Here is a 16,206-nt window from a genome sequence, read left to right as displayed (position 1 = left end):
TCATCTGACAGTTTTCCTCTAATTAAATGAGCTAATCACTTAAATGACTTTTTCTGGGTAAAAAATAATGGGGTTTTTTTTGTCTTTTTTTTTTTTTTTTTAAATATCTGTTAGTGCTATTAATGGGTTAATAAATGCAGCCATATACCTTTAGCCATGTTTTGAGTGTTTTGTTTCTGGGTGTCTCTGGGAGCTCCTGGTATCTTCTGCATTTGTTTACTAGGTTCAGCTTCCTGCTAGGCTAGCTATCTCTCATCTCACTCTCCCCTTCCTCTCTCCCTCCCATAACCCCCTCACCATCTTTCTAGCTATCCTGCCCACTACTAGTCCTTCCCTATCTACTCATCCCAACCCGCCAGCCTCATTACATACTTACCTCTCTTCCTTTCAGGCTTTTTCGGGCGGGACGGCCCCTCTTTCTTTACTGATTCTGCAGGCACGCGCTCTTCTCCCAGTGCTGCTCTTTGTAATGATGCTGAGGTGGATGGTAGGCAGCAGTGCGCATAGTAGTGCTTGAAAAAGCGGTGGCAGTCAGAAAAGAAGGAGGAGCTGTCCCACAGGAAGAGGCCAGGAAGGTAAGTATGAAGGGGTGGATGGGGAAAGGGGGGGGGGGGGGGGGAGAGTAGTAGTAACTATCCATTTCCAGAAACTGGGAGATGGATCATCACTGGATAATCAGAAAATGGGTAACTATATATTTTTGATTATTTATGTTATTTAGGAAGAAGGGGGGGGGGTTAGATTAGTGTAGGGATTTATATTTATCCCAGGCAACTCCTTTAACCAACAAGTGTTCACTGGTTGGTCAGCTGATCAGCAGCACCATTACTATTCCTAGGAGCTTGTTGCTGATAATAGCCCTGAATATTAGCCCATCTAATGGCCTTAACAGTAACAAGGTGGCATCCTCTGTGTAGAACTTCAAAGGGATTCTTCATTCTACTAGATAAAGTTGTCAGGATTTTATTCTGATTGCCATATTTGGAGTCAGGAATTATTTTTTTCCCATATAAGGAAGATTGCTTTTGTCAAACGAGAATTTTTGCCTTCCTTTGGATCCACATTGCAGGTTACAGGCTTTCAGTCTCACAAACTGATTCTAAATGTGACCTATTTAAAATGAACTTTGTTTAAGTTGTTTTTAACATTAATAGCTCTTTTAGAATGTGCAATGTACATACTAACCAAAGAAAAACAGCTGAAACTATTTTTATTGAACACATAAGTGCAGGTAACAAAACTACTATACTCTAAATTGTATTATTAGAAATGATAGATTTATAATAAGACCTGCACAGTCACGCCAGTTAGATAAGTACTCTATAAATTTGTTCTAGAGCAGCCTCAAATCCAGCATCCTTAGGTATACGGGCAGCCAACGATCCCTGCAAAAGAAAAAAGGTGTAATATGATATCTCAGTGAGCTTCTGTCCGTCATATTCTAGAAAAATGTGTTCAGCAGAGATTCAGAGTGAATATCAGTTGTGGAGGGTTCCTATCCAATTGCACTACACATTTATAATAAAAAAAAAAAGTTAGAAAGGTAATTACCTTTTCAATGTAACTATAAAATGTATAGCTAAACACAGACCTGGATAGATTACATATTGCAAAAGATACACAAGAAATTGTGTATGGTGGGATGGATATGACATACCTTTATTTTGTCTAGGAAAGTATCATTTTCATTCCATATATCCTGTAATGTAATCTGGTCAGATCCTCCTTTATAAAATTCAACAAGCAGGGCCTGTATAAGATGGAAATGTGACTGAAAAACACTGCTTTGTAGTATAGAACATAGTAACAAGCAGCTAGTACTTCTAAACTCTTAAAGGGGTTATCTACTTTTTAAGAATTGATGTCCTATCCATAAGATTGGACACCAATTTCAGACGGTTTGCAGTCCGACTGTCAGGGCATCCACAGAAAGCTGTATACCCTTTTTTGGCTCACTTGCTGTACTTTTTATAGCGGTGGTTGTTTGAGTACTGCATCGGTGCCGCATTCAAGTCTAAGGGACACCACTATAGTACAAACTGCTGTTATTAAAAGTACAGCGAGTAAGCAATACAGCTTGAACAGTTAACAGCAATTTTACAGATAGATCATGAATTTAAAAAGAGGATGCCACCTTTGATATTAAAGAGAACACCAGTGCTAAAAATAATCTGACTTAACCATTGGATTGTTTTTTTTATTTTCTGTAAGTTAAAGAGAACCTTTAATCACCTCACTTTTTTACATTATTTAATAGGTGTTCCTTCACTGAATCTGGCACAGTTGGAATTTTTTCTTTAACCCCCACCATTCGTAAGCAATCAATGTGGTTAGTTCACACTACCGTTGGTGTCTGCTCAGAAGGTGTCAGTTTGAAAAAAAAAAAAAAACAACGGACACAATCATAGCTGTCATGAAACAATCAACTTCGCTAGTTACGATGTAATCTTTTATCTACATGAAAATAAAAGCTACCGTATATACTCGAGTATAAGCCGACCCGAATATAAGCCGACCCCCCTAATTTTACCACAAAAAACTGGGAAAACTTATTGACTCGAGTATAAGCCGAGGGGGAAAATGCAGCAGCTACTGGAAAATTTCAAAAATTTAAATGGTCTGAGTTTTTGGGTGCAGTAGTTGCTGGGGAAGGGGAGGGGGTGTTCTGGTTGTCTGTCTGCCCCTACCCTGAGCTTGAGGACTGTTTTTTCTTCCCCCACTTGGAATCAGTCTGGCTGAATACAGGGTATCTGCAGTGCTCCTATTAACCCCTTCCCGACAGAACAGGAGCCCTGCAGATACCCTATATTCAGTAAATCGGGCACTTTCAGACACAGGGATACCTGATGTGTATGTGTATAAGCCGAGGGGGGCTTTTTCAGCACAAAAAGTGGGCTGAAAAATTTGGCTTATACTCGAGTATATACGGTATGTTTTACACTTACCGTTGAATTGCTTTGGACCCATCCTGGTTTGACACTGGATTTTAGTCTATATATATTACATTTCTGTGTACGATCATATAAAAAAAATCAAATTTTCTCAAAACCATTTTTAAACAAAAATTCTTTTATGTTTAGATATTGGTGTTATGAGCTTGTTATAGCACCCATTGTCTTCTATTAACACACCCTCATATAGTCCACCTAAGTAGTGATGGGTAGTGATGTTCAAAGTGAACTAACATATAGTTTACACTCCTGGCAAAGAATAGTTAATAAGGAGCTATAGCAAGTGAGAGGGATCAGTGAGTGAGACAGCACAGCAGGCAAAGTAAAAACCATAAAGCAGCCAGCAAGTACAAATCTACTAAACAAACAAAAAAGCCTCTAAAAAGAACGATCAACCTCTGAAATTGCACTAGACTAGACATAGTGTGGGTAGCTTCCTTTAGCTCACCTGCTTTTGTGATAAAGTCCTGTCAGTCCACAGGTCCAGTCTAACTGCCACCAACTCGAAACAAAATAATTTAGGTGTTGCCTCCATGAGTCAGTACCATTAAGCTACTATAGGTGTCACTGCTGTGCTCAGCCATATGCATCTGACTGTAGTAAACTTTCATGATTCATTCTTCTAACAAATCGCTTGAATAGTTCATTCAGTTCACAAGTTACATGATTCATTCCCTATCAGAACACAGAGCTGGTATAACATAGGCTATGCGGAAGATCTGTATACTCCACCAGGTCACTTCTATTTGTTCTTATTAAAAGTTTGTGCATAGTAGCTGAGTCACTAAACTGTGAGACAATAATTCCTAGTTATAAGGTTGTCAATGAAAATACTGTATTAACTTTGCAGAGTTCAACATGGTGCTGCTGGTTTGTAGTAGAAGTAATTGTCCCTTTAAGACATTAATGATTAGACATATTAAGTATTTCTGATCATATTAACAGAATGATAACTCATCCAAAAAACTAGTAGTGACTTGGCAGAATAGGCTACATCTATGTCTCAATTTCCTTCTCAATAGTAGCCCAGAGCCATAGAAATAGTGAACTAAATGAACTAATCTTTTGAATGAAGTGGATCATGAAGAATTAATCTCCAGAATAAACTAGATTATGGGGATAATGTCACTCCTTAAGGAGAGACCAGCTATTAGGTGTGTGGAGACTTATACAGCCATAGTCACTCCACTGTAAGGGATCATGGGAGGAATATGCAAATCTGTCTCCCAAGATGTAAATAGGGAGACAGTGCCACTGTTATGCTGCCCCCTATAGGAAGCACCCTGAACATCTTGCCCGACTTTCCCAGAAGCCTTTAATGCATAATGTGGGATTTTTACCAAGGCAGTTTCTCAGGTATGGACGGCCGTTTCGGTCTGGTTGGACCTCGTCAGCACAGCGTAGAGAGAACTGACTTGGTAGAAGTGAGAGGCTGAGAGACCAGATTATGGGGATAATGTCACTCCTTAAGGAGAGACCAGCTATTAGGTGTGTGTAGACTTATACAGCCATAGTCACTCCACTGTAAGGGATCATGGGAGGAATATGCAAGTCTGTCTGCCAAGATGTAAATAGGGAGACAGTGCCTCTGTTATGCTGCCCTCTATAGGAAGCAGTAAAGGCTTCTGGGAAAGTTGGGCATGATGTTCAGGGTGCTTCCTATAGAGGGCAGCATAACAGAGGCACTGTCTCCCTATTTACATCTGGGGAGACAGATTTGCATATTCCTCCCAGAATAAACTAGATTTCCTATTATACCTACATTCACAAATTAAGCTACATTCACATGTGTCCAAGTCTCCATAATGAGACTCTGTCACTGTGTCCATCTGAAATAAGTAGACATAGTTACTTTGACCTCCGTTTTCAGTTTAACCCCTTCCCGCTGATGTCACTTTTTTTTTTTTTTTTAAATGTAGATTGTGAGCCCCACATAGGGGCTCACAATGTACATTTTTCCCTATCAGTATGTCTTTTTTTTTTTTTTTGGAATATGGGATGGAAATCCATGCAAACACGGGGAGAACATACAAACTCCTTGCAGATGTTTTTTGCCCTTGGCGGGATTTGAACACCAGGACCCAGCGCTGCAAGGCTGCAGTGCTAACCACTGAGCCACCGTGTGGCCCCCTCTGATGTCACTTTTTGACTTCCTGACCAAGCTCGATTTTTCTAAACTGACATGTGTCACTTTATGTGGCAATAACTTTGGAACGCTTTAACTTACCAAAGTGATTTTGAGATTGTTTTTTCGTAACACATTGTACTTCATGTTAGTAGTAAATTTTGGTTGATATCTTTTGTGTTTAGTTATGAAAAATAGGAAATTTGGTGGAAATTTTGAAAAATATGCATTTATAAAGTTTGAAATGATGTGCATTGCATACAGATAGTCAGACCGCCAAAATTATATCATAAATCTCATGTCCCAGATCTCTGCTTTATGTCGGCATAAAACTTTAGTCACCCTTTTATTTTTTACGGACATTAGAAGGTTTACAAGTGAAGCAACAATATTCAAAATTTTCAAGAAATTTCCAAAACCCATTTTTTAAAGGGACTAATCCAGTTATGAAGGGGTTTTGAAAGACCCCTGTATTAAAACCCCCCATAAATCACCCCATTTTCAAAACTGCACCCCTTACATAAGCCCAAACAACATATGCCTAGTATTTTAACCCTATAAGTGCTTAACAGGAATTAAGACAAAATGGAGGTGAAATTTTCAAATTTTATTTTATTTTACTAATATTTTAGTTTAGCCCTAGAATTTGCACATTCACAAGGGGTTAAAGGAGAAAACGCATCCCACAATTTGTTATGCAAGTTCCCAGGACTACCATAGTACCCCACTTGTGGGTGTAAACTAATATATGGACGCACAGTGAGACGCAGAAGGGAAGGCGTGCCAAGGAGCTTTTAGAGGGCAGATCTGGCTGTGTTCAGTTTCAGGAACCCTGTCGCATTTACAAAGCCCTTGAGGTGTCAAAACAGTGGAAACCTCTAGAAAGTGACCCCGTTTTGAAAACTGCACCCCTCAAAGAATTTATCAAGTGATGTAGTGAGCATTAGTTAACCCCGAAGTGAATATGTAAGCTGTGCGGAGTAAATTGGGTACACCAAATCCCATTCTATTTTCCCACTAGCTCCTATGACACGGACGGGGAAGAGGAGCATTCTGGGGGATCAGCGCTGGTGTCTTCTCTCTCATAAGCTCTAAATATGGGGTGTCCCCTGAAAACGCTCGCACAGCTTACACATTTCCTTCTAGTCGCAGCCACTTATGTCCTAATGATTTGGCGACTTTTGGGGTTTTTGTCTTCACATTGTACAAGCTAGATTTTTATTTTCTGGCAATGCGGCCACATGAGGGCTTGGTGTTTGCGGTATTAGATGTACTGTATTTTCTATGCCAACATTTTGGGGTGCCTGTAACTTATTGACTACATTTTATTAACTCTTTCTGGGTGGAATGTAAAAAGAAACATCAATTCTAGCATTGCTTTTAGCATTTTTTGGGTTGGGTTGGGTTGGGTTGGTACGGTTACGGCAATACCTCATTTATATGATTTTTTAATGCGTTGCTATATGTGCAGAATAAAATTCAATTCAGGGGAAAAAATCAATTATTTTTGCATCGCCATCTACTGAAAGGCATAACATTTTTATTTTTCGCTAGACAGAGCTGGTTGAGGGCTTATTTTTTGCGGGATGACCTCTGCTTTTTATTAGTACCATTTTGGTTTTCATCTGACCATTTGATTACTTTTTATTGAACATTTTGTAAGGCAAAGGTGGTGAATAATCATTATTTTGAGCGGTTTTCTACGTTTTGTTTTATGATGTTCGCCGTTCGGGTTAAATAATATTTTAATTTTATTGCTCAGGTTATTACGGACACGGTGATACCAAATATGTAATGTTTTTTTCTATTTTTCTTTATTTTACATAATAAAACTTTTTATATGGGAAAAGGGGATTTTTGGGGCTTTATTTATTTCTAATTTATTTTAAACTTATTTATACTTTTTTATTTTTATATAACTTTTTTTTCATGGAGGATTGAAGCAGTGATCTGCTGATCATTGCTTCACTAGATGTAGCTGCAATACACGTGTTACACGTGTATTGCAGAGTACAGGAAGCTCTCAGCCCCGTGCACACACACGGGCTGACAGCTTCCAATTTGGCTGGATCAACCAGGTACGTGGAGGGGAAGTGATGGGGCAGACCCGGGGTCACTGATCAGACCCCAGGCTGCCCACTACCAACACCGGCACCCCCCGAAACCGTCGCGGGGGGTGCCGATCGGCACCAATATGTCCCGATCCCCGGAGATGCCGGCGGGCATGTTTGACCGCTGGCATCTCAGGGGTTAACACCCGCGATTGGACCCGGTTCCGACTGCGGGTGTTACAGGGCATTGTCAGCCGTATGACACCCGCAGGGCATGGTGCGCACACATTTTCTACGTGCACACCATGCAGCCGCTGTAGTACTACGGCGGTTTGCGGGCAGTTCTTCCGGCAGCTCCGTACTACTACGGCGGATGTCGGGAAGGGGTTAACATCAATCACTACAACTACTTATATTTATATAATGTAAAACAAATCATTCCCAATATTCACTCTTCACACAACTGTCTCCACGATTTCTCCCATGCATCCCTCATACTCTGGAACTCATTACCAAGACACATAATACTGGCCCTCACAATCACAAGTTTCAAGAAGGTCTTGAAGACTCACCATTCAACACTCGTTCAGGACTTCACTCCACTCCTCCCTGCATTCCTACCAAGACTCATTCAGGAAGGCCTTCAATCTCTAATAACACTACTGTCACCACATCACCATCTGAACAGTCTCCCCCCTTCTCCTTCTGTCTCTATCCCTCTTCCCTCATAGACTGTAAGCCTTTGCGGGCAGGGCCCTCTATCCCATTGTGCCAGTCGGTCTTTGTTAGTATTATATTTGTTTGTATATTTTGTGTACCTTTATGTAAACCCTCAAATATAAAGCACCATGCAATTAATGGTGCTATATATAAATAAACAATAATAATAATTGCCAAATGTAGCAAGAAGAACTGTATGGGTTTTCTTTGGAGTCCAGGTTTTACCATCAGATGTAGTCCTTTTGGAATCAGAGTAGTGTTCCAAAAGAGTAGAGTACTGGTGACCTCCCGTCTCTGGAAACAGAGAAATGGAACGTCACCAGGAAATCAGAAAATGTGCCTGGGGTGATTACATGACTGCCCCTGGGATATGGGTAACTATACATTTTTCTTAAAATGGAGTAAATTAGAAGCTAGACAGGTGGAGGGGGTTAAGCTTAGTGTTAAGCCCTTCCTGAAATGCGCCGTAATAGTACGGCGCATGTCAGGTCTGTAACTATGGCGACCGCCCGGGAGCCGGGCGGCTGCCATAGCCGCTGGGTGTCTACTGCTTTAAGCAGTAGACAACCGGCTCTAATGCCTCTGATCGGTCCCCGGACTGATCGGAGGCATTAACCCCTCCAGTGCCATGGTCAAAGGCGCCGGAGGCGCCATTTTCCCGGCGGCGCATGGGCGCCGCCATTTTGCCGGTGATCGCCGACTCCTGGAGCATGCTCCAGGGCCGACGTCACGTTGCCATGGCAGCCAGGAGCCTTTACAAGGCTCCCAGGCTTGTCTGCAAATTCTCTCTTTTGCAGGCTGGTCTATGCAGCCTGCAAAAGAAAGGATGATTTTTTTCGCAATGCATTAGCATTGTAATGCATTGCATTAGTGATCAGACCCCCTGGGGTTCAACACCCCTAGGGGGTCTAATAAATGCAAAAAAAAAAATAAGAAGTAAAAAAAATATATAAAAAGTATTAAAAGTTCAAATCACCCCCCTTTCCTAGAACACATATAAAAGTAGTTAAAAACTGTGAAACATATACATGTTAGGTATCCCCGCATCCGAAATCGCCCGCTCTACAAATCTATAAAAATATTTTTCCTGTTCGGTAAACGCTGTAGCGGGAAAAATAGTCAAAAGTGCCAAACCGCCGTTTTTTCACTGTTTTGATTCTGATAAAAATTTGAATAAAAAGTGATCAAAGCAGTAGCATTTCCCGAAAATGGTAGAACTAAAAAGTACACCTGGCCCCGCAAAAAAAGACACCCTATGTATCCCCGTACACTGATGTATAAAAAAGTTACGGCCATCGGAATATGGCGACTTTTAGAAAAAAAATTTTTTTAACACAGTTTTGGATTTTTTTTTAAGGGGTCAAAATGTAAATAAAACCATATAAATTTGGTATCCCTGGAACCGTACCGAAACACAGAATACAGGGGACATGTCATTTTGGCTGCACAGCGAACGCCGTAAAACCAAAGCCCGTAAGAAAGTCGCAGAAATGCATTTTTTCTTCAAATCCACCCCATTCTGAATTTTTTTCCTGCTTCCCAGTACATAATATAGAATAATTAATGGTGGCATCATGAAGAAAAATTTGTCCCGCAAAAATTAAGACCTCATATGGCTCTGGGAACGGAGAAATAAAAAAGTTATGGGGTTTAGAAGGAGGGGAGTCAAAAACGAAAAACGAAAATCAAAAAATGCCATCGGTGGGAAGGGGTTAAAGTTTTAGTTTACTTTCCTTTCCATATGACTCGTACACTGCGCGGAAAACACCCGGACCCCATTATAGTCTATGGGGTCCGTGTGCTTTCATAAGCTCACTGCTTGTCAATGCGTTCAGTATTCCGTTCGGGGGGTCCCCAAGTGGACTTCCCGAACAGAATACCAAACACAGATGGCAACGTTGAAACTTTCCTGAAGCTAAATATAATTAATTTGATGCATACTTTCCTTATGCTAAACCTAACTACAGTGAGCATTTTCAAGCAATAAATGATAAGCTCCCTTTCCCTAGTATTACCTAAAACTACATATTTTTTTTAGTTTATATAGTTTTAAAAAATAAAACAAAAAAAAACAGATAGGAAGAGATCAGACACATAGGAACACTAGCGATAGAACATAAATGAGAAGGTGGAGGCTGTTGATGGGGCACACAGAGAGGAAGTGGTGCACAGAGAAGAGGTGAGTAGAGCAAGAGAGAGGAAATTAACCAATAAGACACAGCAAAGATAGCAAGGGATCACAGCTAACACAAGTAATACCTCCTAAGAATGACACAAAACGCAACAAAGCTGTTCAGGGTGAGTGTGTGTGTGTGTGGGGGGGGTGTGTAAGTCACCATTAAACGCTATTGGTCACTAACCAATAGTAGCGATCATAAGGGCAGGACCACCACTATTGGTTATTTCCAGATTTGTGATTTGCTGCTGCCTGCAACAGCAGACATCATAGCTCCAACACTGTTCAACAATGGGCAGTGCGTGAGCACCACCATTAGTCACTGACTAGTAATCCACGTGGTTTGCATATTCCACGTTTCTAACTCTTTATTTTATTTCTGGCCAACATGCAAAGGGGAGTTTAGATTCTCTTTCTGTAACTTTGTTTCGATCTATTGTTTATACTTTGAGAGAGTATTGTACTCTGGCAGAACTGTAGGCTGTATTTGTTTTCTGATAAACTTTAATAAACAGAGCTTACTTTCATTGGAAACGTTTAAAAAGACCCTCCAGCCCCCCCCCCCCCTTACTAAATTTACAGCTACATCTTTTAGCATCACCTTTGAAGATGTCAGAGAATGCTACACTGACTGCCCTTGCACTTCGAAAAGAACTGTAACTACAGCATTTTTAGTGAAACCTCCTGCTTTATAGCCAGGGATAAGAAAACTCTTATCATGACACCAGGTGATCCTACAGTCAGCCTGGGAACTAAACAAAGGACCCGAGGGTTGTCTGTTTGGTAATTCTGTTATTGGAGGCATTGTGGCACTGTCCTAACAGCAGCCTACAACTAAGTGACAAAGAGCATAATGTACTAACATGCAGAAGTATGCCATTACATTAGAATAGTAAAACAAGGAGGCTTAACAAAAAAAGTTTAAAAAATGTAATAAAAAAAAAAATAATTCAAATGTCTGCAAACCTCTCTTCAACACACACTAGAAAAACTATTACACATAAATGTAATGGTGCCTGCATTAGATTCAAATAAACAACTAATGCATATATGGCAATCCAATAACCACAATAACATGAAAAATTAATTTATCAGGTTTTCCGGTGTGAACGCTATTAAAAGTTAAAAAAAACAACAATAATAATTACATAAATGACTAACATTTTTATTCTTTTTACTCTCAATAGTGTTAATTTATCCGGTTATCCAGTGTAAACACTATTAAAAGTGAAAAAAATAATAATTACATAGAATATATATATATATATATATATATATATATATATATATATATATATATATATTCTATGTAGCTCCAAACAGCACCAAAAAAGCTCAAATTTGCCTGCATAAAGTTAGGCATCATAAAGCCATATAAATAAAAAAAAACCTGAAATGTTACAGTTATCAAAATTAAGGCAAAAATTTTAAAAATGGGGGCAACATGGTGGCTCATTGATTAGCACTGCAGCCTTGCAGCGCTGGAGTCCTGGGTTCAAATCCTGCCAAGGACAAGATCTGCAAGGATCTCCATGTTTGTGTGGATTTCCTCCCATACTCCAAAGACATACTGATAGGGAAAAAAAAGTACATTGTGAGCCTTATATGGGGCTCACAATCTACAAAAAAAAAAAAAAGAATTTAAAACTGATCTGATCATTAAAGGGTATCACATTTTCCTTATATGATACAGGGGCATCAACCTGGGAGAGCCTTTCATAGAGTGATTCCCAAATGGAAATTTCTGGCATAACTAGAAGTGGCCTGTAACATCTCTGCCTGTTTGGGTCTCTGCGCCACACTCCGCTCACACAGTGCAGCGCAGGAGGTGTATTCAGTTATGATTCCTTGCTTTTGGTTCTTGTTGCTCTGTTTGAACACTGCCCTATTCCCTCATCTCTGAAATGATTTTCCACTACACCTCTCTCTTACACCTTTGTTTCCCTCTGGTCCTTAAACAGTTAATCCTGGCCTTACCTTTGTGATTGACAGACTATCAAGCCTGGGGTGGGTTCTGGACCTCCTTAAACAGGACACTTGCCTACACATACTTGCTGGCTATAGTGACTCTGTCCTCTCTAAGCTGTTCTCTTGCTATTGTATTGTATTTACTGACTTCTGACCTTTAGCTTTTCTTGTTATTGCTCTTTTGGATTACAATTTGGCACTGCTTTGTCTCTCTGTCTTTGAACCTTGGCTTGCTGACTCCTCTTCTGTGTTGTGTTGTCTTGTCTGTGAAGAGAAGGGATTGTCTCACAGTTGTCCCTGTCATTGCGACAGTTGAGGCAAGTAGGTAGGGACAGTGTCAAGTTTAGGACTCACTGTCGCTGTCTTTCCCTTCCTCTCATGTTTCAGCAGTAGCACGAGGGAATTGCTCAACTGGCAATACCCTTACATGGCCTTTTCAAGGGACATGACTCTTATAAAAGGACACACTTAATTATACTCGGATTCCATTTTATAATATAAACAATTGTGTTATTTTTATTTATTCCATTTAGTGATCACGTTAAATATTGTGTAAATTTTTATTGGGTAAGGGCTCGTTCACATCTGCGCCCAGTCTCCGTTCATACAGGTTTCCGTTTCCTGCACAAAACAGAGCAGGAGACAGAAAGCTGCAGGACTCTTTCAAACCCATTCATTTGAATGGGTTTGAAAGATGTCCGGCCGAGAGCGGCGGTGAGCGTTTTATGCTCTCCGCCGCGAAACTGTTTTTTTTTAAAACCGGACACAGAGTCGGACAAGCAGTACTCTGTGTCCGGTTTAAAAAAAAAACGGTTTAGCAATGGAGAGCACAAAACGCTCACCGCCGCTCACGGATGGACCCGCTCTGACAGCTTTCCATCTTCTGCATGAAGAAGACAGAAAGCTCAGAACGGAGTCTGGGCGCTAGTGTGAACCCAGCGCAACTTATGGTAACACCTAATATGTCTATGTTTCTTCCTATGGTTTGTAACTTATTTAATAATATATATATATATATATATATATATATATATATATTTTATTAAAATGAGTCTCTTGTTATCAAGTTATTTATTAAAATATATATATGTAATCTCATAAAAAAAAAAAATCACAAATTATTTTAAACTTTATTCTACTTATTTTATCATTTGGTCACAAGAACAAATTGCTAAAGAAAAGGAACAAATTCTAAATTGTTAAAATGTAACTTTTAATTAGTAATGTAAATAAAATTCTAGGTGGGACCTTTTGCAACAATGAAACAAGGTTGACCTTCACATATTTGATGAAAAGTTATAATAGTCTGGGCTTATGCACAGACCCAATAAACCTCATTATATACTACTGGCTCTGTACATATGTCCAGACTTTTCATCAGATATGTGGATGCCCAACTTGTGTTGCTAAAGGTCTCAGGACTGGTTCACATCCCCGCTTGGGGACTCTCTGAACGCTTTAAAAAGCAGTTTGCTAAGAAACCACACGGAACTATAGACTATAATGGGGTCCATATGTTTTCTGCACAGTGTCCGCACGAGTCATGCGGAGAGAAAAAGTACTGCAAGCACAATTTACAAGAAGCATAATGTCATAAATTATATAAGGAAAAGTGGTGATAGTAGGTTAAAAAAATAAAAAAGGAAATTTATCTATTTACCCCTTTTAATGATCAGATAATTTTTTTTTTTAAATTGCACAATTTCTGGTCAATTTATACAAAATCCTAGATTATAAAACTTCAATGTCCTAAGAAAAATAACGACTCAGTCTTTACCATGTCATGCAAGATGTCATTGGTTAGAAAGCTGTCCTGTATATAGGTCACCTCAACTTCCATAGGAATTCCATAATCATTTGGACGGTGCTGAAAGAGATTTTAAAATGTATTTAGGAAAACATTCCTCCTAGTATCCCATAAAACAGTGAATGTAAACAATGAAGTTTAGCTCTAACCTCTGCTGGAGGCATAACCCAGAATGGACAAATTGTAGATTGGGTGCCATGGTTTCCACGGAAGTAGGGAGCTAATAGAAAGGAAGTAAACAGCTGTCAAAGGAACACAAGTCTTCATATGGTATGGATTGGTGAGGCAAATAGAAGATTTTCTCACCACATATTAAGCCCAAACATGGTTGGAAACTGTTGTCTGAACCCTGCAGTTTTAGTTGATAATCCATCTGAGACTCTATGTCTTGCAGGGATGGCAGTGCCGGGCTAAAGGGATGACTATGATACCAGCCAACCAAGGACATTCCCCGTAGAAAAAGGCTGTGATAAATCTGGTCAAAAGAAAGAACTATACTCAATAAAGAGAACATGGCAATGGGAAAAAATGAAGGTGATCCAAAAACTGAAAATGTATGTTCACTTTCAAAAATCAGCTACCAGAAAAATCTGCTTATTGCTGAAATTAATGGGAGACAGATTTTAGTTGGAATAAGGAGCCAATTTTGAGAAATTTGCCTCAAAAGCAACTCCAAATTATGTGAACATACCCTTAATTATTCTTTCCCCTGTTTCTCTATTACCAGCTGAAATCTCAGGCATTATAAATCTTAAAAGGAGTCTGTCAGTACAAAATTGAGATATAAACTAATCACAGTACCTTGTAGAGCTGTCAGCACAGTTTACAATGATGTAATTCTTATTCAGGACTGCTGCTCCATTCCAAATTGTTCTTTTATTCCTATGCAAATGAGCTGAATAGGGTTTTAGGGGTGTTGCTTTCCCGAAATAGGATTCACTATCTGCGGCTCACTAAGTGTAATGTGCATGCCTGATGATGACACACTGCACCCGAAAGTGAAGGAAGCTGGCTTCAGAAGCCCTTTCCTGCTCATTTGCATAGGGATAAAAGGACAATTTTTACAAAAAAGGAGCAGCGGTCCTGGTTTAGGTGTGGGTTATAGGCTTGTTACTGGGCCATAAAAGGCTGCAGAGCCTGCACTTCAGGACAGATCCTGGAAGGAGAGGAAGTGGCTGGGTCTGTCCTGACACTGAGAGCCTGGCGTAAGGTACAGTGTTTTTTTTCCGTTGATTTCATGTCGCTGGTAGTAAGCCACAAGTACAGTTAGTATTTTCTGTTTAGTTAGCGCTCAGACGAGCAGGATTTTGGTTTGACATTATTTTGCCTGAAATTAATTTGTTCATTTTGACGTAAAGGTTTATTTATTTGACTGTTTTTCTTAAATAAACCGCTTTGTTGCAGATTTGTGTCCCTGTTTCTGACTGGTTGGGTCCGCATCACTGCTTCTACCGAGATAAGTTCCCCATAACGTATACAAAAATCTTATATGTATCCTGAATAGGAGTTAAGCACTTTATAGGAAAATGCCTGCACCTGTACCCACAGAGGTATTTTTGATGCCCATCATGAATGGGATCTACTGGAGTAGCATTGAAAGTCCTCAACAACTTCTTCCCTAAGGCACTCCCATTCCAAATAGCAGTACTATAGCCAGCATCTAGATTTAATAAACTGTGGAAATCTTAAGGCATAGAAAGAGCTACCATTGGTGTCCAGATCTCTCTTTGAAAGACTTTCGTATATAAAATAAGAACAGTTTAACCTGGAAACTGAAAATTTTTATCATCTACAAAAAAAAAAAAAAAGTTTTCAATTATAAATGGTAGTCAGACTAAGCCCAAAACTGCATCCTGACACATTCTAGGGAATGTATGTACCCAAATGGAAATCCTAGCTTTTTACTTTCCAATCAAATTTCCTCAAACATTACCTCTTCTTCTACAGCTGCAGCAGTCTCTGTGTCCTTCAGGCGGGAGCGACAAGGAAAAGCACGCAGCACAGTCAACACTGTAGAAAGATTTATAGTTTGCTACAGCACAATAGCGAATGTGATAAACTACCATTAATGAAGTGCTAAGAATCAAAGAATTCTTACACTGGCTGCTGGTGTCCCAGCGCCCCCCAAGGTATCCCACTACTTCGCTGCGAGTCAAGTGGCTGTGAAAATCCTGGAATGAGATTCAAATGTTACTTAGGGCTTATTAACAGCATTGTATAGTAAAAAAGCCTAATGTAGACTCAAAACTCACCAACAACAGGAGAGTATTACTAGAAATGGACACATGAAAAGGCTGGAACTTGTTCAATGCCATAAATGAGGTAAGCTGAACCAAGGTATGTGGGTCCCTAGAACAAGAGCGATGAGTATCACGGTTATTCCTAAATTATTCAAGAGAAAAAGAACA

The 16,206-nt window shown here is 39.7% G+C and overlaps 1 protein-coding gene across 2 annotated transcripts in view; it reads right to left on the bottom strand.

The window, feature by feature from the left end:
• Positions 1 to 1,203: 1,203 nt before the first annotated feature.
• Positions 1,204 to 16,206, bottom strand: part of MPND (MPN domain containing) — a 30,807-nt gene continuing 15,804 nt past the window's right edge. For both annotated transcript variants that reach the window (XM_075281460.1, XM_075281452.1), the window contains exons 6-13: positions 16,051 to 16,147; positions 15,897 to 15,969; positions 15,732 to 15,808; positions 14,105 to 14,273; positions 13,948 to 14,018; positions 13,769 to 13,858; positions 1,658 to 1,750; positions 1,204 to 1,385 (exon numbers count right to left, since the gene is read on the bottom strand). In XM_075281460.1, coding sequence (XP_075137561.1) covers positions 1,308 to 1,385; positions 1,658 to 1,750; positions 13,769 to 13,858; positions 13,948 to 14,018; positions 14,105 to 14,273; positions 15,732 to 15,808; positions 15,897 to 15,969; positions 16,051 to 16,147 — 748 coding nt within the window. In that variant the 3' untranslated portion in view covers positions 1,204 to 1,307. The remainder of the gene's footprint in view (positions 1,386 to 1,657; positions 1,751 to 13,768; positions 13,859 to 13,947; positions 14,019 to 14,104; positions 14,274 to 15,731; positions 15,809 to 15,896; positions 15,970 to 16,050; positions 16,148 to 16,206) is intronic.

Source organism: Leptodactylus fuscus, chromosome 1 (genome assembly GCF_031893055.1).
Source record: "Leptodactylus fuscus isolate aLepFus1 chromosome 1, aLepFus1.hap2, whole genome shotgun sequence".
Classification (NCBI taxonomy): domain Eukaryota; kingdom Metazoa; phylum Chordata; class Amphibia; order Anura; family Leptodactylidae; genus Leptodactylus; species Leptodactylus fuscus.
Note: the sequence above shows the minus strand (reverse complement) of the source record. Positions and strands in the feature narration are given on the sequence as shown.